Here is a 26,069-nt window from a genome sequence, read left to right on the forward strand (position 1 = left end):
AGATCATGAATATCCTCCTGGTGTATAAGTTTACCTCATTTTAAGTTGCAAAATATTCCAGAATATAGGTTTATTTTGTCAGCCATTCTGTGTGGACAGACATTTAAGTTGCTTACAGTTTTTCTCTCATAAATTTGGTGGCAGTAAATACCTCTTGTTAGTAGAACTTTCACATGTGTAATTCTGTAGGATAAATTTCTAGAAGTGGATTTCTAGGTGTTAGGAATGTACTGAAGTTCAGTCTCAGTGTTGGTATTCTACCAAAATCTGATTTTTAAGTTTGGCTTTAGCCAAATATCAAAATGCTTGCCTTGTGATCACTTCTGATTTCCTTAACCTTCTCATCAGTGGTAGCCTGGATGTCAACAAAATTCCTGCTTTACTATTGACTCTGGTTTGTAGAATAATGCCCTCCCCCAAAGATGTCCATTTCTAATATCTGAAGGCTGTGAATATGGTAATTTACATGGCAAAAGGGGATCAAAGATGCAGACAGAATCAAGTTTGCTAATCAGATGATATTAAAATAGCTTATCCTGGATTATCTGGATGGGGACAAGAAGGAAGCTGAAAAGGAGGGTCAGAGGGAGTCAAGACTATGGAAAAACAGTCAGACAGATGGCTTTGAAGATGGAGTAAAGGGGCCACAAGTCAAGGAATATAGGCAGCTTCTAGAAACTGGAAAAGGCAAAGAAATGGATTCTTCCCTTTTGTTACATTCATTTTAGCCCCATATCAGACTTCAAACTATAAAATAGTAAAGTTGTATTGTTTCAAGGTATTAAGTTTGTGGTAATTTGTTACCAGAGCTTCCCTGGTGGCTCAATGATAAAGAATCCGCCTGCCAGTGCAGGAGATGCAAGAGATGTGGGTTCAATCCCTGGGTCGGGAAGATCTGAAGTAGGATATGGCAACTGGTTCTAGTACTCATGCCTGGAAAACTCCATGGGCAGAGGAGCCTGACAGGCTACAGTCCGTGGGGTCACAAAGAGTAAGACACAACAGAGCACGCACACACAATCTGTTACAACAGCAGTAGAAAACTAATATAGTGATCAAAAGGTTTCTGGGCTAACAGCAAATCTGGTTAAGTAAGTAGCATGGAAAATCAATGAAGAAAATATCTGATAAGTGTCCTCGACAATGGAACACACATGGTAAAGATCGTGGGCAGTTTTGGAGTCATAAGCATATAGTGTTTTGTCTGTAGCCTTCAGCAGTTTCTTCAGAGTAAGGATGTGTTGGTGAAAGGCAGAGAATGGACGACTTTCATCACTTTTCTTTAGGCCAAGAATTACTTGACCTGTCTTAGATTCAGGAACTGTCTTGTCACACATACACAATTTGCTCAAACAAGAAACTGCAGCCATTAGGTGCAACAGGATAACAAGAAGCCTTATCACTATTTTTTGATAATACCAGCATAGTAGGACTTAATAACAACCAATGCTTGCTTACAACAAAAATAGTTTGCAGGAACCTGATAAAGGGAACTGAAACCAATTTAATTTCCTCTCTTTGGGTTTAAGTTAAAAAAAAAAAAAAATGGGACTAGGCATACTTTCCTGTCCTTATACACTGAGAACACACAAAAATAACTTGGCTCTTTGCTTCAGTAAATACTTGATCCTAGAAGACTGTGAACTAACAGAAAGAGCTTACTTGTCAAAACTAGCATTTTACTCATCAATACTTGCTTAAAGGCTATTGCCTCACAGTGCCTATCAATCCAAAATTATTGTTATAAACTCTGCCAAATTTCAGTCAGTTTCCTGCTTTGCAAGACGTTCCTTAAATCTACCCAGTTTGGGTCCTGTGTGTATATTAGTCACTCAGTTCAGTTCAGTTGCTGTCGTGTCCGACTCTTTGCGACCCCATGAATCGCAGCACGCCAGGCCTCCCTGTCCATCACCAACTCCCGGAATTCACCCAAACTCACGGCCATCGAGTCAGTGATGCCATCCAGCCGTCTCATCCTCTGTCGTCCCCTTCTCCTCCTGCCCCCAATCCTTCCCAGCATCAGAGTCTTTTCCAATGAGTCAACTCTTCGCATGAGGTGGCCAAAGTACTGGAGTTTCAGCTTTAGCATCAGTCCTTCCAAAGAACACCCAGGATTGATCTCCTTCAGAATGGACTGGTTGGATCTCCATGCAGTCCAAGGGACTCTCAAGAGTCTTCTCCAACACCACAGTTCAAAAGCATCAATTCTTTGGCGTTCAGCTTTCTTCACAGTCCAACTTTTACATCCATACATGACCACTGAAAAAACCATAGCCTTGACTAGACCGATCTTTGTTGGCAAAGTAATGTTTCTCTCTGCTTTTGAATATGTTGTCTAGGTTGGTCATAACTTTCCTTCTAAGGAGTAAGCGTCTTTTAATTTCCTGGCTGCAGTCACCATCTGCAGTGATTTTGGAGCCCAAAAAAATAAAGTCTGACACTGTTTCTACTGTTTCCCCATCTGTTTCCCATGAAGTGATGGGACCGGATGCCATGATCTTCGTTTTCTGAATGTTGAGCTTTAAGCCAACTCTTTTACTCTCCTCTTTCACTTTCATCAAGAGGCTTTTTAGTTCCTCTTCACTTTCTGCCATAAGGGTGGTGTCATCTGTGTATCTGAGGTTATTGATATTTCTCCCGGCAACCTTGATTCCAGCTTGTGCTTCTTCCAGCCCAGCATTTCTCATGATGTACTCTGCATATAAGTTAAATAAGCAGGGTGACAATATACAGCCTTGATGTACTCCTTTTCCTATTTGGAACCAATCTGTTGTTCCATGTCCAGTTCTAACTGTTGCTTCCTGACCTGCATACAGGTTTCTCAAGAGGCAGGTCAGGTGGTCTGGTATTCCCATCTCTTTCAGAATTTTCCACAGTTTATTGGGATCCACACAGTCAAAGGCTTTGGCATAGTCAATAAAGCAGAAATAGATGCTTCTCTGGAACTCTCTTGCTTTTTCCATGATCCAGTGGATGTTAGCAATTTGATCTCTGGTTCTTCTGCCTTTTCTAAAACCAGCTTGAACATCAGGAAGTTCACGGTTCACATATTGCTGAAGCCTGGCTTGGAGAACTTTGAGCATTACTTTACTAGTGTGTGAGATGAGTGCAATTGTGAGGTAGTTTGAGCATTCTTTGGCATTGCCTTTCTTTGGGATTGCAATGAAAACTGACCTTTTCCAGTCCTGTGGCCACTGCTGAGTTTTCCAAATTTGCTGGCATATTGAGTGCAGCACTTTCATAGCATCATCTTTCAGGATTTGAAATAGCTCAACTGGAATTCCATCACCTCCACTAGCTTTGTTCGTAGTGATGCTTTCTAAGGCCCACTTGACTTCACATTCCAGGATGTCTGGCTCTAGGTGAGTGATCACACCATTGTCATTATCTTGGTCTTGAAGATCTTTTTTGTACAGTTTTGTGTATTCTTGCCACCTCTTCTTAATATCTTCTGCTTCTGTTAGGTCCATACCATTTCTGTCCTTTATTGAGCCCATCTTTGCATGAAATGTTCCCTTGGTATCTCTAATTTTCTTGAAGAAATCTCTAGTCTTCCGCATTCTGTTGTTTGCCTCTATTTCTTTGCACTGATCACTGAGGAAGGCTTTCTTACCTCTCCTTGCTATTTGGAACTCTGCATTCAGATGCTTGTATCTTTCCTTTTCTCCTTTGCTTTTCACTTCTCTTCTTTTCACAGCTATTTGTAAGGCCTCCCCAGACAGCTTTTTTGCATTTCTTTTCCATGGGGATGGTCTTGATCCCTGTCTCCTGTACAATGTCACGAACCTCCGTCATAGTTCATCAGGCACTCTATCAGATCTAGTCCCTTAAGTCTATTTCTCACTTCCACTGTATAATCATAAGGAATTTGATTTAGGTCATACCTGAATGGTCTAGTGGTTTTCCCTACTTTCTTCAATTTAAGTCTGAATTTGGCAATAAGGAGTTCATGATCTGAGCCACAGTCAGCTCCCGGTCTTGTTTTTGCTAACTCTATAGAGCTCCATCTTTGGCTGCAAAGAATATAATCAGTCTGATTTCGGTGTTGACCATCTGGTGATGTCCATGTGTAGAGTCTTCTCTTGTGTTGTTGGAAGAGGGTGTTTGCTATGACCAGTGCGTTCTCTTGGCAAAACTCTATTAGTCTTTGCCCTGCTTCATTCCGTATTCCACGGCCAAATTTGCCTGTTACTACAGGTGTTTCTTGACTTCCTACTGTTGCATTCCAGTCCCCTGTAATGAAAAGGACATCTTTTTTGAGTGTTAGTTCTAAAAGGTCTCGTAGGTCTTCATAGAACCATTCAGCTTCAGCTTCTTCAGCATTACTGGTTGGGGCATAGACTTGGATTACTGTGATATTGAATGGTTTGCCTTGGAAACAAACAGAGATCATTCTGTCGTTTTGAGATTGCATCCAAGCACTGCATTTCAGACTCTTATGTTGACCATGATGGCTACTCCATTTCTTCTAAGGGATTCCTGCCCGCAGTAGTAGATATAATGGTCATCTGAGTTAAATTCACCCATTCCAGTCCATTTTAGTTCGCTGATTGCTAGAATGTCGACTCTTGCCATCTCCTGTTTGACTATTTCCAATTTGCCTTGATTCATGGACCTAACATTCCATTGGATTGGGTTCCTATGCAATATTGCTCTTTACAGCATCGGACCTTGCTTCTATCACCAGTCACATCCACAACTAGGTATTGTTTTTGCTTTGGCTCCATCCCTTCATTCTTTCTGGAGTTATTTCTCCACTGATCTCCAGTAGCATATTGGGTACCTACCGACCTGGGGAGTTCCTCTTTCAGTATCCTATCATTTTGCCTTTTCATACTGTTCATGGGGTTCTCAAGGCAAGAATACTGAAGTGGTTTGCCATTCCCTTCTCCAGTGGACCACATTCTGTCAGACCTCTCCACCCTGACCTGCCCTTCTTGGGTGGCCCCACAAGGCATGGCTTAGTTTCATTGAGTTAAACAAGGCTGTGGTCCGTGTGATTAGATTGACTGGTTTTCTGTGATTATGGTTTGTCTGACCTCTGATGTCTCTCGCAACACGTACTGTCTTACTTGAGTTTCTCTTACCTTGGACATGGGGTATGTCTTCATGGCTTCTCCAGCAAAGCACAGCCGCTGCTCCTTACCTTGGACGAGGGGTATCTCCTCACAGCCGCTCCTCCTGACGTTGAACGTGGAGTAGCTCCTCTTGGCCCTCCTGCGCCGGCGCAGCCACCACTCCTTGGACATGGGGTTGCTCCTCTCGGCCATCACTCAGTCGTGTCCAGCTCTTTGTGATCCCATGGGCTGTAGCCCACCAGGCTCCTCTGTCCATGGGATCTTCCAGCCAAGAATATTGGATTGCGTTGCCATGCCCTCCTCCACGTTTGGGCCCTAAAGCTCTATATATATCCTCTCTGACTTTCCCTTCTGAGAAATTGTTATGACACTTTGGCAGTCTCTTTAATGCTGTAAGTTTATTAAATTTAACTTTACTTGAACAGATTTTCAGGGGGTCCTTTGGAGAGGTTTACTGCCTGGTGGCTCAGAGGTTAAAGCGTCTGCCTCCAATGTGGGAGACCCGGGTTCAATCTCTGGGTCGGGAAGATCCCCTGGAGAAGGAAATAGTAAGCCACTCCAGTATTCTTGCCTGGAGAATCCCATGGATGGAGAAGCCTGGTAGACTACAGTCCATGTGTCGCAAAGTCAGACACGACTGAGCAACTTCACTTACTTAATCAATAGAAGTAACCTTGAGAGTGCTACTTACTGTGTGTGCACGTGCGCTCAGTCATGTCTGCCTCTTTGTGAACCCCATGGACTGTAGTCTGCCAGACTCCTCTGTCCATGGGATTTTCCAGGCAAGAATACTGGAGTGGGTTGTCATTTACTTCTTCAGAGGATCTTCCTGACCTGGGGATCGAACCCACATCTCTTGCATCTCCTGTATTGGCGGCAGAAACCCTGCTCTGAAGATTCTCCTATGTTGTCACTCCAGGAAAAGTGCTGCAGTTGGTGTGTATGCAATGGAAGCTGAGTACCACGTAGATATTCATAGACAATTTTGTTTTCTTAAACTCAAATCCCCTTGCTCCACAGCAACAGTTCTAGGTCCAAAGTCAATGGAATCTATACATCAGAAATAAAAATATGTAAGTGAAAATAGCAGTGTTACCTCTGATATTTAGTGTTTCCTTCAAGTAAAGCAAAACGCTTCAGTTTGTGTGTTTGCTTCAGTGAAATTGTATCATCAACCTAGCATCAAGTCCAGGAATTGAAAAGGAGATAAATCTTTACCCAGTCAGTTCACTATTAGAAAGGAAGGAAACTTTAATAACTTGATGACAGCATCACTGTCAGCTGAACACTTTACTGTAGAACCTACAGAAATAAGTCTGGCTTCTTTACTCAATGCTGAAAATGAATGACTATTTAGTATCTCAGAAGTACACACAGTAATTGACCAGCCCATGGTACTTGGAAATCATGGTACCCATGAGTATTAAAATGTAAAACTTACAAAATCTGGCAATAAATAAAATAATTATAATTATCTATAAAATAAATGATTACTATATAATAATATTTTGAAATAATTTTACAATAAAATAATTTACATTTGCATTTGACAAAATATGTTTATGGTACACATCTGTTACACACAGTTGTTAAAGATATGGCCAAATTTTTGTCCAAAAAGTTTATACTAATGCATAAAGTGTGTACCAGTATATGTTGTTAAGGCTCTGGAAATACACTGCCTAATTTTCCTCCAGAAAACATGAGCCAGTTGATTCTCCAACACTGAAGAATAATGTCCATTTATCTCTTGTTAAAAGAGAATTTTTCATGGAAGTTATGAACAGGAACAAATAATGGGTATTTCATGTGCCTGGCCACATCTGTGACCACATTCTCTATGCTCTCAGTTTATCTGCTCCAGGGACTGGGAGCCCAATTTGTACCAAGATCATTCATTCTGCAGTTGGAAAACTCTTGTTCCATTTTTGCCTCCTAAAATAAGAAAAAATGTCCCTTTTGGATTTCTCTCATTTCTCCATGCAGTGGGAAAATTTTTTCTAGCTTACCTCTTTATCAGATAACGCCACCTTTCTGCAAGGAGTTCTATTTCCATCTTCATATGAGGCATGCTGCTGCTGCTGCTGCTGCTGCTCAGTCACTTCAGTCGTGTCTGACTCTGCAACCCCGGAGACGGCAGCCCACCAGGCTCCCCCAGTCCCTGGGATTCTCCAGGCAAGAACACTGGAGTGAGTTGCCATTTCCTTCTCCAATGCATGAAAGTGAAAAGTGAAAGTGAAGTTACTCAGTCGTATCCAACTCCTAGCGGCCCCGTGGACTGCAGCCTACTAGGCTCCTCCATCCATGGGAGTTTCCAGGCAAGAGTACTGGAGTGGGTTTCCAGGGGCCAAGTCTTATTTCTCACACTTACGTGGACATGAACACTCAAGAGCAACCATCCACTCACACACCTCCCAGACACAGCTGGTTGACACTGACCACTCTGGTTTTCAGTTCTCCAGGTCCTGGCAGTTCCCTTTCTTTTACAAATTTAGCTTTGCATTTAAAAGAATGGTATACTTTAGACAGCATCTCTGTTCGTAGTCAGAGTATCTTCAGGTTATCTTATTCTGTCATATTGATGGAACTGGAAGTCCCCTTCAGGGATGGCCATGATGGTCAGATTAGCTCAGAAGGAACTACTTTCTAGAACAAAAGGCACATTTGAGTGGACATGATGCCCCTAGCTCCCTGTCATGTTGGAAGCATCTGCTCCTCTAAGGAGTTTGTGTGGAGGGTGGTTGACTGAGCACCATCCTGGCTTATTCCTGTGGCTCTGCCCACACTGATGATTACTTGTTTCCTTTTGTGCCAGAACTGACCAAAGAGGCCTGTGTAATGATGAATGAGCTAGAAACAAATGGGACCAACTGCCGTGACAGAGGCCAAGCCTGCCCTGGCCTGCAGGCCCCAGGTCTGGCTGCCCAGGAGTTCTGTCCATGGACGTTCAGGATACCATATGCTATTCTAGCATATGGGAAATGAAGGGAAGAGGAGAGGGGCTTGTAATGCTACAAACGGCTACTTCCTTTGGCACCCAACAAAATGTACCCCTGTGTTTTCTGTTGTTATTTAGTTGCTAACTCTTGTAAAACCAACTAGACTATAGCCCGCCAGGTTCCTCTGTCCGTGGGATTTCCCAGGCAAGAATACTGGAGTGGGTTGCCATTTCTTTTTCCAGGGGATCTTCCTGGCCCAGGGACTGAACCCAGGTCTCCTGCATTGGCAAGCAAATTCTTTACCACCGAGTCACCTTTACTACGTTCTATTTTCTGAGCTGTTCTAAAGACCCAGGAACCCCAAACAAGTCCTGGTAATGGCAGGGGCAACCAGAGAAGGGAAAGAATCTGAACTCTAAGGCCTCCAGCTGCTGGGACAATGCATATTGCCTGGACACATCTGCCGTTTGGCCACATTTAAAGGAAACATGAGGACTGACCATCAAGGCTGTGTGCACACTGTCAGTGCTAATCAATCAGTGATAGCCCCCATGTATCATCAAGGGGAATGAAGTTTGGGGACTTCACAACTGTTCTGGGAATCTGTTTTAGGACCACTGTGCACCTGCCAGTCAGTGAAAGAGAAAGGGGCTGGACAGGAGAGAAGGGACAGCCCTCAGGGAAAGCCTTTCAGCCTTCTCTCAACAGAAGCCCCCATCCAGCTGCTCACTGAAGGCCTGAAGAGCAGAATCATGGGGCCTTTGATTGGAAAGGTACTATTTAGTTCAGTCTTGCAAATAGTGCAGGTTCTGCAGTTTCCTTGTCAGCCTCCCACCATGGGGTTCTCACTACTAATTTCATGGCAGGAATGATCTCATTTTAAGCGTCTTCTTATTTTGTGATAAAAACCTGCCTTTCAGTCATTTCCACCTACACCCCATCCTCTACGTGTTGCTGAAGAAGGGAGTTCTGCCTTCAACTGGCTCAGGAACACAGAGAGCTATGGCCTGAGCCATGAGAACCAGGGCTCCTCAGACCCAGCTCACCCCAGGATGGCCATTCAGAAAAGGAAAGAGGCTGACCAGTGGGACCAAGGCCTGCCAGGGGCTACTTGTCCACTTTCTAACTGGAGACTTGTTAGGACCCCACCTCTGCATAGGGAAGACATCCTCCCAGATAGGAAATAAAGTTATTTGGGGACTTCCTTGGTGATACAGTGGTTAAGGTGCTTCCACTGCAGGGAGCACAGGTTTCATCCCTGGGGGTGGGATTGGGACCAAGATCCCACGTGCCATGTGGCATGACCAAAAATAAAAGTTCTTGGATGAGCACTGAAAGTCGAAACCAAAAAGCTGTTTTATCCTGTCCCTGCATATCAGACAGCATATTGAAACCGAAAGCATTCTGTGAAGGTAGTCAAGGGTGTCCTTTGAAGGCTGTTCCGTCAGGCAGGCCACTGTGTTCCCTGGACTGGGCCCCAGTCTCGGAGCAGAGGGGTTGGAGTCTGGGCAGGAGTGCTGGTACCTTCTCTAGAGCAGGCAGGACTTACTGGGGATCTCATCCTTCAATGCACTGGCCGTGAGTCCCTATTTTCTGTGTGCCTGCTGGAGGCCCATCATGGTTTTCAAATAATTGTGCTGGACACAGAAAGGGGGAGAAAATAGGAACTGATCAGGACCTGCAGACCTAGCAAGGCCTCAGAAGCCACACCACCTATATCCACCCAACATTCTTCCTGCAGATATCACCATTTGGGGACAAGGACCCCCTTTGATGAATCCCAGTTCTGTGAGAAAAAAATGTTCCATTCAGTCTGTCTCATTCTTTCATCCTAAAGTGTATAAAATGTTTTAAATGTTGAAAAGCAGACATGCGTATTTCAAGGGCTCACTTGAAAGTTTCTCACAAGAATTAGGTTCAAAAAAAGAAAAGAAGAGGGCTTTCTCTCCAGAGGGAGGGGGACCCATGTACTCTGAAGGGCTTTCCCTCTGCAAATCAACTAGGTGTTCATGAATCCTACCTTTTAACGCACTGCTAGGCTCTTGGGAAGCAGGTGGGGAAAGGAAGCTGAAACAACATCAGTGGGCAGGGCAGTGAGCAAGCAAATGCCAAACCCACCAACTTGGAGTGTGGGGGTGAGTCCTAGATTCCCCACATGGTGAATCTGAACTGAAACTGAAACTTCCACTTGAAGCTGGAATTATTTTTTATTGTGGTAAAATACACATAAAATAAAAATTTCTGCCTTGGCCATCTTTAAGTATACAGTTTGGTGGTACTGAATACATTCATAATGTACAACCATCACTACCACCCATCTCCCTAACTTCATCATCCCAAACTGAAACGGCATATGTATGGAGCAATAACTCCCCATTCTCCTCTCCCCCTAGACCCTGAAAAGCACTATTATACTTTCTCCCTTTATGATTTTTAAGTCGTTTTATTTTTTAAAATAACTTACTGGCGAATACTTGATTTACAATACTATGTTAGTTTCAAGTATACAGCAAAGTGATTCAGTTATACATTATGTATACATATATTCATTCTTTCTTACATTCTTTTCTCATATAGGTTATCACAGACTATTGAGTTCCCTGTGCTATCCAGTAGCTCCTCACTGATTATCTATTTTATATATGGTAGTGTGTGTATGTTAATCCCAAGCTCCTGATTTATCACTCCCTCCTTGTGTTTTCCCTTTAGTAATCATAAGTTTGTTTTTGATATCTGCGTGTTCCTGTTTTGTAAATAAGTTCATTTTTATCATTTTTAATTAGATTCCACATATGAGTGATATCATATGATACTTGTCTTTCTCTGATTTACTTCACTTAATGTGACAATCTCTAAATCCATCCATGTTGCTGCAAATGGCATTATTTCATTCTTTTTTTATGGCTGAGTAATACGTACCACATCTTTATCCACTCCTCTGTCGATGGACATTTAGGTTGCTTCCATGTCTTGGCTGTTGTAAATAGTGCTGCAGTGAATATTGGGGAGCGTGTATCCTTTTGGATTATGTTTTTCTCTGGATATACCACTAGGAGTGGGATTGCTGAATCACATGGTTGTTACATTTTTTTAGCTTTTTAAGGGACCTCAATACTGTTCTCCACAGCAGTTGTACCAACTTACATTCCCACCAACAGTGCAGCAGTGTGCCTTCTTCTCCACACGCACTCTGGCATTTATCATTATTGTCTGTAGACTTCCCCCGCCTCAGCTTTATTGAGATATAAGTGCCATAGAATATACTACTGCATACGTTTAAGGTATACAATGTGTTGACTGGACACACTTACATATTACAAAATGACTGCAACCACAGCATTAGCTAACACTTCTATCGCTTCACATAATTACTATTTCTTTTTCTGTGGTGAAATCCTTTAAGATCTACTCTCAGCAACTTTCAGCTATTGACATATTATTAACAGCATTATTAACTATAATAGCCATTCTATACATTAGACCCCCAGAACCAACTCATCTTATAACTGGAAGTTTGTATCCTTAGACCAACATCTCCCGTTTCCCACATTCCACCCCCATTCCCTGGTAACCACTATTCTAATCTCTGTTTTTATGAGTTGAACATGTTGTTTGTGGACTTTTTAATGATGATCATGCTGACTGGTGTGAGGTGATACCTCAGTGTACTTTTGACTTGCATTTCTCTGGTAATTAGTGATGTTGAATATCTTTTCATATGGTTTTTGGCCATCTGTATGTCTTCTTTGGAGAAATGTTCATTTAGATTTTCTGCCCCTACGATTCTTTTTTTCCAGTAAACAACTTAGTTTTTTATTTGTCCAAGGCCAGCTGTTGCAGGCACTGAGACCCCAAGACTTCCAGAAGGGATGGGGGGAGCAAGCCATCCTGCCTCCCAGGTGCTGCCTGCCCCATCCTGCTTCCTGCAGGAGATGGGAGAGTAGATAAAGTATACCCTTGTGCCATCAAGCATCTCCTCAATTTTGTGAGTGTGTCATTCATTCGGGTCCAACCCTGCGACCCCATGGACTATAGCCCACCAGGCTCTGTCCAAGGGATTCTCCAGGCAAGAGTACTGGAGTGGGTTGCGATTTCCTTCTCCATGCCCCTATGATTTTTGACTACTTCATATAAGAGGAACTATTTATTTCAACTTACTCCATCTAAGTGGAACCAAGTAATTTCAACTTATTCAGGACTCCTAGAGTTTTTAAGTTCAATCACATTTTTGGTCAGCTGAATTTCAACAGGGGTACCAAACAGTTCAACAGAAGAATCATTTTTTCAACAATCGGTACTGGGAAAACTGAATATCCACATGGAAAAGAATAAAGTTGAACCCCTGCCTCACCTCATATGCCCCCTCCTCTCGGCCGAGAGGGGTAGGCCTCTCTGTGGTCAGATAAGGTAGCTCCTGCATAGTGGCCACAGTCAAATGATCTCTGAAGCCGCTGGGCTGCCTACGCCTAGTTGACCTTACTCCATCCTCTCTCATAGAGCCCTGCCTTTCCACAGAGGCAGGGCCCTGTTCACTGATCTGGGCCTCCCTTCAGGGGCCAGGGTTAATAAAGCTTAATGCTCACAGCATAAGGCTAAGTGGCTGCCTGGGAAAAGCCATCCTCTTGCTGAAGGAGTGGGCCCAGGCAACTAGGATTGGCAGGTGACCCTGCCCCAAGCCACAGCTGATTGAACCAAGACTGCACACTTAACACAAGGAGAGCATAACTGGCCCGTGCCTCCATCGGAGACCTCCATCGGAGACCTCCATCGGAGAGGCTCTCCCCAGTAGGCAGTGGCCTCAGGGGAGCCCCAGGCCCTGACCTGGCATGTGAACCACACATGGGCTGTCTTAGCACTCACTGACATGTCCACGCCTGGCCAAGGTCTGTGGGACCACTACTGTGTGCCACTCTGGAGTTGGCAGAAGATACCCACTGACTCTGGGTGACTGGATTTCCTTGGGCTGGTGTTTTCCCCCTCTGCCTCTAAAGTGGGGAGGGCCATCTCTGGGTGTCCCAGTACTGAGGTCCCTGAGGCCTTGCCTTCCTGGAGACCCAGATCCCCCAAGTTACCTTCTGTTCCATCTTGACTTTGGCATTGTAGAAGGAGACAGAGTCAGGGCCCTCGGGCAGCGTCGTCTGCTGCAGCTGGCTGAACCTGTCCTGGTCGTCTTCTCCCTAGAAGAAGCCCAACTCAGCACAGACCCTTTGCCTGGCATCATCAGGATCTGCTCTGACGGGGCCTGTGGTGGGCATCAGGGCAGACCCTCATCGGGCTGGCAAACCTCCATCAGGAGAGCTCACAGTCCTTCAGCCCCAAGTTTCCCAGTGTCATCACAGATGCCTGTAACCACCATCAGGACAAGATGAGCCACTCAAGAAGGTTGGCAGCAGCACATGGTGTTTCCTGGGTCCTCATCCTCCAAAACTGAGGAGAGAGCTGTGCCTGCCCACCTGCCTGGGGCAGCTGTAGGAAGGCCAGGACCAGCCCATCCACTGCTATGCTTGTGGAGGGGGCAGGGGGCACTGCCCTGTGCTCGTCCACCATCCCCACCCCCACCCTGTGCCACTCACCAGAGACACAATCTTGCTGAGAGGCATCATGCCTGGCCGGATGCTGCCACCTGGCTTCACTGCCATCTGCAGGTCCTCGGGGACGAAGAAGGACTCATTGTACCAGATGTCAAATTCTTCAGGGAAATGCAGAGAGAGCATCATGAGGGTGGGTAGTCTCGAGGAAGCAGGTCAAGGCTATGTGTGCCTGTCCTGTGCCTGTCACGGGCTTGCCCGCTGTTCACTTCCTGCTCCCAGGTCTTATCCTTTCCCATCTCCATTTCCTGCCCTCAGAGTCCTGGAAACACATCTAAAGCCCTGTCCCCCTGCCTCTGCCACAGAGAAGTTCAGAAGCCACTTCTAGAATCCAGGCTGTGGCCCTGCCCTGAGCCTCCTGGAACCCCAGGTGGCTGGCCAACCTCCCCAAATGGCACACCCGTGAGCAGGCGGTGTCGACACTGGTCCACCAGGTGCTGGCAGTACTGGATCTCAGCCCTGAGGTCACGGAGGTCCTGATACTCCGTCCGGTACTGCTTCTTGAGGTCTTTAAGCTTCAGGATCAGCAGGAATTCCTCCTCATCGATGATCATCAGCCCTTTGTTTTCATATTCACCTGCAAGGGGATGGAGGAGGTCAGGGAATGAGGGGCCCACCTGGGGTGCAGGAAAGAAGGTGGTCAGAGAGGGCAGTGCTGGCAAAGCATGAACACAGGGCGAGGGGAAGGGCTGGCAGTGCAGCGAAGAGGTGGACAAGGCATGAGAAGGCTGGGCTACCAGGACAGGTCTCACAGGGAGAGGGAGCTCAGGTGAGGGGACCACAGGAGAGGCGAGTAGAGGAAATGGTACAGATGGCCCACATTCTATGGTTATTTTGATCTTAAACCCCATTAACCAGAATATCCAGTAAATACCTCTATTATACAGGTGTTTATCTTTTTCATAAGTTATATAAACAAGCTGCCACGACTGGCTAGTACCACAAGGCAGTTGGGCAAGATTCCTTATTAACAGTAGATATAAACCCAAATTTCAAATTGTCCTCTTTAACTTCAGCATTCACCAGCTACCTTTTAGAAAGCATCAGACATCTGTATTGTGTCTGGTGGCTGACAGAGGGCTCCAGGAGGGAGGGGTCGGTCATCCTATGAGTCTTATGTCCTCCACTCATGGTCTCTTTGCACAGTCCTTTTTAAGGGCTGTCAGTTTGATGAGGGTTGTTGGGTTAAGATAGAATTACCTGTGGAGCCACTCACCTGGCGGTCTACTGCCTATAGCACTTGAAAGTCCAGCAAAGGCATCACAGTCATACACCAAGCCCAGGCTCCTGGAGAGTTAGTCCTGTGTGTGACTGAGGTGTGCGGCCAGGGTGCCTGAGGCGGTCCCCAGTACCTGGGAAGGCGTTAGCACCTCCGCTGATGTTTACAGAGGGGAAGTGAGGCACATGGTGTCACTGACACCATCCATGGAGAGGCAAGGGCTCCAATTCAAGGTGTCTGCAGCGGGGAGGCCAGAGTTTCCCTCACCTTCACTGCAGAGCAACCTGATCAGCGGGCTGTGGGCCAGTCCCAGTGTGGTTACTTGATAGACACAAATCTTTTTTTTTTTTTTTTGAGCTGTACCATGGGGAATGTGTGATCTTAGTTCCCTGACCAGGGATCAAACCCACTCGTCCTGCATTGGAAGCACTGAAGAACCACTGGACTGCCAGGAAAGGCCCAAAAATCCATCACAGAGACTTTACGGTACTCTGTTGAGATAGGGAGTGATAACATCTCTTATACTTCCCAGAGGTTCTCTGATTATCTCCAAAGAAAAAAATTTCTAAGAGTTGAACTTAAGATGATTTTCATTTTTCTTTCATGGAAGACATGTCTCATGTCTAATGTCCCAAATGACCACTCTGGGCTGACAAGTGGCTGCCAGTCAAGGTACCTAGCAGGTATGTTAAAAAATGAACTACTTGATCTGTTCCCTTAAGATAAAAGTTATTTTACTTGGTATTTTACCAACCAATGGGAAAACAACTGCTTGGGGGGTAGGGAAGGGCAAAAATGTTTTCTGATATTCATAAAAGTTTAACTATTTAAAAATACTGCTTATTTTTTCTTCTTCCCATCCTTTAAAAATAAACATTTTCCAGGCATATTGAGGAGTAAGTGATATATCAGCATAATATGCATATGATTTAAAATATGTAAATATATGTTCAGTTCAGTTCAGTTCAGTCGCTCAGTCATTTCTGACTCTTTGCAACCCCATGAATCACAGCATGCCAGGCCTCGCTGTCCATCACCAACTCCCGGAGTTCAAATATATAATAAGGAGTTGTATATTCAAAGACCTGGAGAAGGGCGTGGCAACCCACTCCAGTATTCTTGCCTGGAGAATTCCCATGGACAGAGAAGCCTGATGGACAACACACAATCCCTGGGGTTGCAAAGAGTCAGACACGACTGAGCGACTAAGCACATATTTAAAGAAGGTGTGGGCAGAGGGACAAAGAAGGACTCTAGCTCCCCAGGGCTGGCCAGAGCCAAGTGATGCCCCAGGGATGAAGGGTGCACCCCGGCATCCCCTGCGGCTCCCTTCCAACTTGGTCCTCCAGTGCCCACGTCTGCCCATCCCAAGCAGGATGACTGAGATCCCACTGTCCCCCAACTACCTTCTCAGCATGCTCACCTTGCTTCTCTCGTAGTGATTTCTGTAAATTGAGTGCCTCTTTGGTCATGTCGATCTCCCGCTTGATGGCATTGATGCGCTGTGTGGTCTCGCTGGCCCTTTTCCTCCGTTCGTTCAAGATGGATTTGTTTTCTTTGAAGATGCGGTTGATCTCACTACCCCGCTCATTCTTAAAGTCCTCAAAGGCCACAGGCTTGGCGGGTGGGGTGCTAGGCCTGAAGATGGAGAGGGAGATGAAGGGAGAAAAGGGGCAGCTGTCTTGGAGCCACCGGGCACTTTACATTTCTTCCCTGGAGCTTCTGTGAGCTGGAGGTCAGAATTCCTGGGTACCACCTACCCTAAATGAGAGGTAAACTGTATAGGAATCATTCTCTCATCTCTGTTCTATTCAGCCCACTGCAGAAAATGAAAATAAGGAAAAATAAAAAAACAAAATACCACTCATTACCTACTGGCAACCACACTTTAATGTATCTCCTTCAGGAATTTATTTGATACACTTTTTAATATTTGGATCATGCAGTATATATAATTCTGCATCCTTCGCAGAAGCATTCTTTCATGCTATTAAAAACTCTTTGAGAATCCTAGTTATTATTAACTAGATGTAAGATGAAGTGCCATGTAGGTGAAGGTAGATTGTCTGCAACTGAGTTTGAAATCCGTTTAAAAAAAAAAGATGGATGAAAAGATGGAAAGAAAGACACATGATGAAATACTACAGTAACAGTACAATCAGGAGGGTGTTCACTATACAGATCTTTCAACTTCTCTGAATGTTTGGAAATGTTCACAAGCTAGAGAAAAATTCTTCATGTACATCTGTGTACATTTCAAGGGCAGAGAGAATCATTCACTTGGTGCCCTTTCCCTAATGTTGACTACTGAAGGTGTTACCAAAAAAATTTTCCTTTTGCTTTTTAAATTAATGACACAATCTTTTAATATAAATTTTTGTCTAAATCTCTTTATTATTTCCTCAGGACAGATTCCTAAAAACTCAATTACTGACTGACCGGGGAGAGGAACTGGGTAGCTGGAGGAAGGGTCTCACACTTGAGAATTTTGTATCTTTTGAATACAGTACTTAGCCATAACGTGCAAATTTAATTATTTAAATAATTGCTGTTTGGAGGGTCTAAAATGATTTTGCGTGTCCCTGCACCTTGGGTGGCTCCTGAGGTTGAGCCAGTGTGCGCCTGTATAAGCCACCACGTTTCTCCTTGGGGGTATGCTCCTAGTCTTTGCCTGTCACCCTTGTTTAGCTCTCTTCTCTCTGCAGGTGCTCTTTCCACGTCATAGTCTGCTTTTGTATGATCTGGCGCAGGAGCTAGCATTAGATGGTCACCTGGGTGGGCGTAATTCCTCCTTTGGGGAGTCAGAGGCCAGGGGCTCAGTATTGGAGGTCTCCCGGTCCCGCACAACCATGTCTTTGACATCCCCATCCTTGGAGGACGGGGTCAGCTGGGTCTTGGAGGTGGAAACATCCAAGTCCTTGCCACTCAGAGGGCTGCTGGCACCCTCCTTTCTTGCTGAGGAGCTGGAAGGAGAAGGGAGGGAGACCCCGGGCTCAGTGTCTCTGATGCTGAGGGGAGTAATCTTGCTCAACACTCATACACCAGAGCCCCATCCCACTCAGCTCCGGTCTTAACACACACCTCAGCCAAAGGGCGGAGAGTACAGCCCTAAGCCATGCACGTGGGGAGGAGGAGGGGAGCATTTGTCTCCTGGCGAGAAACCTCCCAGGAGACTCCGCATTCCTCCCAGGAGAAACCTGGGAGGAACGGGGAGTCTCCAGTTTGGAAGCATGAGGACCTTGGGGTGGGCCACAGGCTCTAAGGAACATCCTGGCTGCTGAGGCAGGAGTCACACAGGTGCCCCTGGGAAGGAAAGCAGAGCCCTCACCCTGGGCGCGTCTGTCTGAGGCCCAGCAATAAAGACAGACACGTCTGCACCCCTGCTCTGACCAGCCCACGACCCGCTCGCCCACCTACCATCAGTGCCCACACCAGCTCCCGGGAAAAGAGCCATCCCTCTCCACGTGATGGTGCCCAGGGCCCTGCCTCCCGAGAGGCACGTGAGAGCAGGGCTGAACTGAAGGAAGGATGCGTGGCTCCCTCTGTGACTGCTTCCTTCTCTGGTTTTCTTGCAACAGGTGTGGCCTGGGGCCCAAGCCTCGATCAACTGTCACACTGATTGCCTGACAGCCGCACAGAGGGGGTGAGTGCCCTGCCTGAAGAGGCAGGAAGAGGCCAGGATGCCCCGCTACCCGACGCCAGTCCTGCACGTGACGGTTTGCTACCATCAGCGTTGACCCATGTCCTTTCCCAAGGAAAAGGTAATGATGGTTAACAACATGTTGGTATTGAAGTCTTCCAGGGACGGGGACTGCGTTTACTCACTTATCCTCAAAACCACCCCAGTGACTAATGCTGCTATTATTATTATTCCCACTTAGGGGGAGGAAACCGAGGCAGAGAAGCTCTTATGCCTACAGAAGGTGACCCTCTTGGGTGAGAGAAGTACACAGCAAGGAGGTGAGCCCAGGAGTTACCCTCAGAGTGGGGGCTGTGTCCACCACAACACAGCACTTCCCAGAGACGCTGGCTCATTAAGGGAAGCTTGACATTCCTCCCACCCTGCACCCACAAATGTGTCTTGCCTGCAAGGTGAGCTGGGGTTTTTATGCGACATGGGTGCCAATTAGCTGGGTCACAGAAGGAATGTGGTGGTGGGGTGGGTTTCCACGTGAAGTACCAATGGGCAAGTGGCAGCCCAGCATCTCATTTCCACTCTACCACTTCTCAGCAGTGTGACCTTGGAATGACCTCCCCTCTCTGAGCCTTGGTTTCCTCATTAGTAAACTGGAGATGTCAACTCCCACCTCACAGAACCGCTGTGAGCATGACAGATGAGCAGTCCCAGCCTGGGCCCAACAGACACTGTTAGTATTGGCAGGGGTGATGGCCATTGTGACCACCCCACCCCATCACTAAGACTGGGGGAAGGGAGGGACAGCTGTGTCCTCACTTCACCAGCCAAGGAGGGCAAGGTGCTGATCAGCAGGAGCATCAGGAACGTTACTCACCTAAGCTGCTCTTTAAACATCTTCTTGGACTTGGATTTCTTCCCGGGTTTGGTAGAGAAAGGGGCGACTCCAAGTCCGAAGCCTTGTCCATCAGGCTCACCCACTAGGTGGCCGTCAGCATCTACGAGCCCTGCCTGGACAGAGGCCAGTCACAGGTCTGCAGGTCAGATCAAGTGTTCAGGCCCCTGGGGGACCCTGGTGTATATGGACATGTTCAACCCACACACCAAGATGTGGCTCCTGCGGATGTCACTTCAGGCTGTCCCCACGCCAGCTGTCTCTGACCACCCCACCAAACATCCAGTGTCTCACCAACTGTTCTCATAGCTGGGTGTCTCATCCATACTCTGAGACTCCTGAGGCCCATTTCCAACCTAACTGTGGGAATTGTCTTGTTTGCTGCTGGGCACATCTCCAATTTATAGAGATCATTTTGAATTCATACGTGGTTGACTCTTGCATGGGTCATTCCATGCTCATGCTGGTGTTAACCTTTACCTGTTACAACCCTAGATCTGCTTTAATGTAGGACACTCGTTGCCTCTGGCAAGATCTGGGAATGCAAAACTCTGATGTGAGTCTTGTCGGCAAGAGGCAGGCGTGCTTACCTTCTGGACAGCAGAGATAGCTGCATAGTCATTCTTGTCTATGAGGGTGTACTTCCTGCGCAAAGTGGACTCCACTTCCTGTTCCTGTTGGCTTGGGAGACAGAGTGAAAGAACCCCTCGCACCTGGGGCAAGCTGAGCCCCCTGGGCAGCACCAAGTTCTGGAGTTAGAAATTATTTGTGTGTGGCCCCTGAGACAGAGCCACACCCTCATCGTGAACCAGACCAGACAGAACACGCTCACTCCCCGCTCCCCACTCCCCAAAGCATGTACCCACTGTCCAGTCTCCAAATCCACAGGGGTCACCCTATGTGTCAAGGACAGCTGCTGTAAGATGACCTTTGACAAGGACCCCAAGCCTGCATCATGCATCCCGATCTGTCTCTAACTGGCCCTTCGGAATCACGTGCCCAGCTTCTGTGATAACACCCAGCATGAGCCAGTCAGGCTACAGGTATGTCTGTATCCCAGAAAACCACAAATCCCTCTTGAGGTGGGGAAGAGGGTGCCAGGAGCATCAAAACACCCTGCTTTGGCCACATAAAAACCTCCTGTCCAGTGAACAAACTCAGGAAACCAGTGACTACCTCCTCTCTGCATAGCCTTCAAAAGGGGGGCTGTCCCCACTTCCAGGGGAAGGGAAGGGTAGGAGGACCTGAGAGCTCAGTGGCAGACTGCTGGGGTCACCCGGGGCTGCCATACCCAGAGGCCTCTGATCCGGCTCTGCGCACACCAGACAGAAGGCAGAGCACCTGGAGGCCGGCACCCAGACCATGGGAAAGGAGAATGGCAGCCTGATGCAGGACTGGGTGGGTGTGGTGGGTCCCTTACCTCAGCACCACCCGAAACTGGTTGAACACCTCCTGGATCTGTCTGAGGTTGATTATCTGGAGAGGATACCAAGGCAGAGGTTAGACCAGGGGCACCACGGAACTAAGGCTGTGTCTGTAGAGAAATCAGGACCCCTTGACTAAGCCTTGGACCATATGTCTCAAGAAGGGGACATGTACCAACACCCTCTCAGCAAAGTGGCAGTCAAGCCCTCCTCAAGAACAGAGAAACCCTTGATTAGTAGTTTGGAAACTATTTATTGAGGCTATAAAAAAATCACCTTTTCTGACTGAAGATTTATATAAAACTGAAATGACTCTAGTTCTTGAAGGTTCTAAGAAAACATCTAAATAAAATTAACTGTCCTCAGCTCTCTCCTGCTTCCAAAAGGATCCATCATGAACCATTCTGTGTGGGTACAGACAAATGCACACACCTGCGGCTGAAGGAAGACCATCAGCCTCTCTTGACCCCAATGCCCTCTAGCATTAGCCTTGACGCCTCGGTCATTCTGGGGCTGCCCTTCCTAGGAAGATCAGAAGAGCCCTCAGCTGTCCCAGGCCTGCCTCTGGCAGCTGCTGACAGTAACAGGCTGGACAAGGTTCTGTCCGTGAGCCCCATGATGAGAAGTCTGCCAGCATGTGCTCTGAAAACAGAATGCCTCTTTCCCCCTGAGAGCCTTCCCTTTGTGGCTGCTTTATTCCTCCTTGGCCCACTCCAGCATGGGCCCTGGAGGGGTCCACCTTGCAGACAACCAGCATGACCGTCATCCTTTAATGCCCTCCCTCTGCCTGCCACAGATAAGCCTCCGAGGTGTTGTACCTCAGTTCATCCCAGCTCGGTTTCCCTCCCCACCATACAGGTCAGGCCACCAGAGTACACGAGCTTGAGCATTTTCCTGAGGCCACTCAGCAGGGAGACTGCTGAGCTCTGAGATTCGACCCAGAGCAGCTTGGCTCTAGGATCTGTATTGGTGGCCCCATGATGGACCACCCCCACTGTATTTAAGGCTTGGACCACTTCCCACATGGTCAAGGCTTGGACTACCTCCCACGTGGTCAAGGCTTGGACCACCTCCCCTGTGTTCAAGGCTGTAGGCCACTCTGTGGGGCACCCACAGCCTTGCAGCCTCAGTGGGCTGAAGGGCCCTGAGGCCAGGAGTCCAGCACCACCCACCCTATACCCCCTGCACCCTCTCAGTGAGGTTCCCAGGCTAGCAGAGCATACATCAGAGATGGAGACAGAGGCCCTGGCCAGCCGGATATGGTGGTCCTGAGGGGCTCCTTACGTCAATCTCTTCCAGCGTTCCCTCCAGGTACCTTCGCACCTGGGAGTTGATCTCAGCAATCTGGATTTCATCCATAGGGTCATAGTTCACGAGGGTACGGTTGGCCTTGGAGAAGGAAGAGGGACGTACTGTTAAGCTCCAAGCGCCCGAGCCCAAGCAGGGTGGCAGGGACCTTTCTGAGGACCAAAGTGGGGAGGCTGGGCAGAGAGCCTGGCTACCCAAGCCACTCCACTCCCTTCATCACCATGTCCTGGTAGGGAGGGCCTGACTCACAGGCCAGGTAGTTGGGTCAGCACGGGACAACCAGGTGGGACAGGGAAGGAAAGGCTGCCAGACAAGGGCCTGCTCCTCCAAGCCGGGGGGCTCTGCTGGCTGAGTCTCAGCAGACTGTGGGATGAGGGCCACAGGAGGGAGGGGGCGCCTCTGCCTTGAGACCCTCTGGACCATGAGCATCAGCTCAGACCAGCACTGGAGGTGTCCTGCCCCCCCCACCCCTGCCTTCCAGCTCCCTGCTGCCCCTAATAACCATCCAGCCTATCCACCTCCCTGACCTTAGAGCCGTCATCAGGCTGTCTGCCTCTGTACCCCCACCTGCCAGGCTTGTGGCCCGTGCCCTTCATCCCCCTGCCTACTGCCTGGCTCTGCTCCCTGACCATCTGACAGCCCTGCCCACATCTTGTTCTTCCAGGGTCTCTGCCCAACAGACATCCCTTCTGCCCCTGCAGTCTCTGTTCCCCCAGTCCCCTGTCTACTCAGCCCCTGACCCACATGGCCCCCTGTCCACCCAGTCCCTCTGCTCACCCAGCCCACCCTCTGATCCACCCCTGCCCTGACCCACTGCCCCCTCCCACCTAGTCCTTCTTCCCACTTGGTACCCTGACCCCAGTCCCTCTAGTATTCCACCCACCACCTCTAGCCCCTTACCAGGCTGTCATGGATGGCTAGTTCCTGCTTGAGCAGTGCCAGCTCCTTCTCCAGGTTCCTGACCATTCTCTGCCAAGGAAGCATATAGAGGTGGGTGGTAGCAAGGAGGACAGTCAGAGAAGCCACTTATAATCCCCTACCCTGTCCTCAGGCATCCTGGCCCTTGCAGGTGATCCATGGAGTGTGATCTCAGCATTTGGACGATTCCCTCCCAGCTGTTGACTTTTCCTCAACTGGGTGAGTTTAGGGTTTGAAGAGGTTTCAGCACTTCTCTGTCCTTTGCCTCTTACTTGCAGGGGAGACTGAGAACAGAGTGAATATGGGCACCACTAGGGCCACCCTAAAGCCCGATCCAGAAGCTCCAGCATACTTCAGTCCACCAGGGTCACTGCCCTCTCCGTGCAGCCTGTGCCTCCAGGATGTTGTCACCCTCATCCTCTCCAGCCACTGCACAAAGCATCACCATTCCCTACTGACAGGTATGCCACCTCCATTTATTGCTGCTATTATAAACAATGCTGCAGAACACCTTTGCTCTTACATCTTTGTGTAGGATAACAGTGACCTATGCACTATGTCGGAGAAGGCAATGGCACCCCACTCTAGTACTCTTGCCTGGAAGATCCTATGGATGGCGGAGCCTGGTGGGCTGCAGTCCATGGGGTCGCTAGGAGTCAGACACGACTGAGCGACTTCACTTTCACGCACTGGAGAAGGAAATGGCAACCCACTCCGGTGTTCTTGCCTGGAGAATCCCAGGGACGGGGGAGCCTGGTGGGCTGCCTATGGGGTCGCACAGAGTCGGACACGACTGAAGTGACTTAGCAGCAGCAGCAGCAATGCGCTGTGATCTGCCCCATTACTCCTTGCCTATGCTTCTGCCCCTGCTCACGCCACTCCCACCAAATGACCACACTCCTGCCTCTGTGCTGCCCGTCCCCTCTGCCTGGGACACTCTTCTCCCAGGTATTCGCATAGCTCACCTCCCTCAAGTCTCTGTTCAAACACTGCTAAATTAGGCGCCCCTCAGTTACCCCATGTAAAACTGCAGTCCCCTCCCACTCTCACACCACTCTTTTTAAAAATCTTGCTCTAGTTTTTTTTCATAGAACATACCCTAGAGCGGTGCTAACAGAACTTGCTGTAATGATGGAAAGGTTCTGTTGTGCCACAAGCCACATAAAGCTATTGAACGCTTACAATGTGACTAGTGGGACAGAGGAAGTGAATTTTTAAAAAAATTTTTAATTTTATTTCATTTTACTGATTTCAGAGCACTTCCTTGGAGGTCCTATGGTTAAGACCCCGCACTTCCACTGCTGGGAGTATGGGTTTGATCTCCGGTTGGGGAACTAGTATCCCTGTGGCATGAGGTGTGACCAAAAAGAAAGTTTGTTTTTGTTTTTTTACTGATTTCAGAAGCCACGTGTGAGTAGTGGCTACTGTATTGGACAGTGAAGCTCTAGAACTTAACCTATTTTAGTTTTAAGAAAAATTATATATAAGGTGTACAACATATGTTTTGATATACATGTACACAGTGAAATGACTACTATAATCAAGCTAATTAACATATCCACTAGTCACCATTTTTTGTGTATATGGTACAGTTTCTGAGATCTACTTCCTTTGCAAATATTCAGTATACAGCACACTACTATTAACTATATTCACCATGCTATATGTTAGATCCCCAGAACTCATTCATCTTAGGACTGAAAATATGTACTGTTTGACCCACATCTCCCATATCTCAGCCTGCCTGCTCCCACTCCTGGTAACCACTGCTCTGCTTTCTGCTTCTGTGAATTCGGCTTTGTTAGGTTCCACATGTAAGTGAGATCATGCAGTGTTTTTCTTTGTGTATGTGGCTTATTTCACTTAGTACAATGTCCTCTAGGTTCATCCATGTTGTCGCAAATGGAAGAATCTAGAACTGACTGATTTCTTCTGTTTATTACATCTGTCTCTCCCATCTCCAGCGAACTGTCAGCTCAAGACAGATTTGTGTTTCTGTTGGTCCACTGACGTGTCCCAAGTGCTTCAAAAAGTGCCCGGCACATGGTAAGTACTCCATAAATTTTAGCTGAATGAATAAATGATACATTTCTAGAAGCAGAATTGCTTTGTCATTTTACATCTGGTACTATCCTTGAGTCTTTCATATAAGCCCAGGACTTCATGTTGAGAACCTTCAGTATGAACAACAGGCTTCTTTTAGTTGTCCAAAATGCCCACTAGAGGGAGCCCCTGCCAGCTGGGTCTCAGGTTTAGTTGTTTGGTCACTAAGTCATGTCTGACTCTTTTGCAACCTCATGAACTGTAGCCTGTCAGGGTCCTCTGTCCATCTGGTGACCAAAGCAGGGACCAGTCTATAGCAAGGGGTCCTGGTGGCTCACTGGCAAATCAGAGCACAAAGCCTGAACTCAAGACACATGACCAGGGTCCAAATTCTGACTCTGCCCCTCTGGGCAACCTCAAGATAGTCCTTCAGTGGATTCCTATGAGGTGACTGAGGGAAGTCCTATGAGAGAGGGCTGGTGGCCAGCCCCTACTCATATTCATCCCCTCGTCTCAGCTGAGGGATCTCAGTTCTAGAAAATGCACTCTACCCAACCAGGGAAACTGGCTGAGCTGCGGGGGACCTCCAGCTCGATGACTCCTCCGTCCACCGTGGTGTGAGGAGCCAGGCTGAGACCTCTGGGCCAGTCAGGTGATGGCGGGAATGGGCCATCTGCTTCCCTGGGTCACCAGGCTCCAAGCTGCACCCTGAGAGCATAGAAGCCACCTTCTTACTGCCTGGCAGGCTTAGTGGCCTCTATCTGTCCTCTTCTACTGACTGACTGGAAAGAAACTGCCTAGAAACAGAGCTGGAACAGCAGACCCCACAGAATAGGGTCTGGCAGCACCTCCTGGCGGACCAGCTCCCTTGTAAGACAAAGGAGCATTTTCTGGATGGAAAAAAAAAAAAAACACCTTGGAGACAAAACAGACCCCATGTAAGTTCCTTGATGGTTAGGTGTTTCCATTATAAATGTAATGAGGATAATTCAGAGAGTTCTGCTTAAGTTCACAGCAGGCTGG

At 47.5% G+C, this 26,069-nt stretch overlaps 1 protein-coding gene and 1 long non-coding RNA gene across 5 annotated transcripts in view; both read right to left on the minus strand.

Annotated features, from left to right (window-relative positions):
• Positions 1-5,948: 5,948 nt before the first annotated feature.
• On the minus strand, positions 5,949-7,219 carry LOC113881044. The gene is made up of 2 exons (XR_003507914.1): positions 7,088-7,219; positions 5,949-6,128 (listed from the first exon to the last, which is right to left on the minus strand). It is a non-coding gene; the product is annotated as an uncharacterized LOC113881044 (long non-coding RNA).
• Positions 7,220-9,349: 2,130 nt separating this feature from the next.
• The window catches only part of KIF9 (kinesin family member 9), a 36,803-nt gene continuing 20,083 nt past the window's right edge, over positions 9,350-26,069 (minus strand). For 3 of the 4 annotated variants that reach the window (XM_027523849.1, XM_027523851.1, XM_027523852.1), the window contains 10 exons: positions 22,986-23,054; positions 22,062-22,166; positions 20,774-20,829; positions 19,944-20,034; positions 19,336-19,469; positions 17,596-17,787; positions 16,248-16,462; positions 14,006-14,182; positions 13,591-13,706; positions 11,701-13,194 (listed from right to left, as the gene is read on the minus strand). In XM_027523849.1, coding sequence (XP_027379650.1) covers positions 13,003-13,194; positions 13,591-13,706; positions 14,006-14,182; positions 16,248-16,462; positions 17,596-17,787; positions 19,336-19,469; positions 19,944-20,034; positions 20,774-20,829; positions 22,062-22,166; positions 22,986-23,054 — 1,347 coding nt within the window. In that variant the 3' untranslated portion in view covers positions 11,701-13,002. Of the gene's footprint in view, positions 9,655-11,700; positions 13,195-13,590; positions 13,707-14,005; positions 14,183-16,247; positions 16,463-17,595; positions 17,788-19,335; positions 19,470-19,943; positions 20,035-20,773; positions 20,830-22,061; positions 22,167-22,985; positions 23,055-26,069 lie in introns of those variants that run through there. The other variant, XM_027523850.1, reaches the window with a different exon arrangement.

This window comes from Bos indicus x Bos taurus, chromosome 22 (genome assembly GCF_003369695.1).
Source record: "Bos indicus x Bos taurus breed Angus x Brahman F1 hybrid chromosome 22, Bos_hybrid_MaternalHap_v2.0, whole genome shotgun sequence".
Classification (NCBI taxonomy): Eukaryota; Metazoa; Chordata; class Mammalia; order Artiodactyla; family Bovidae; genus Bos; species Bos indicus x Bos taurus.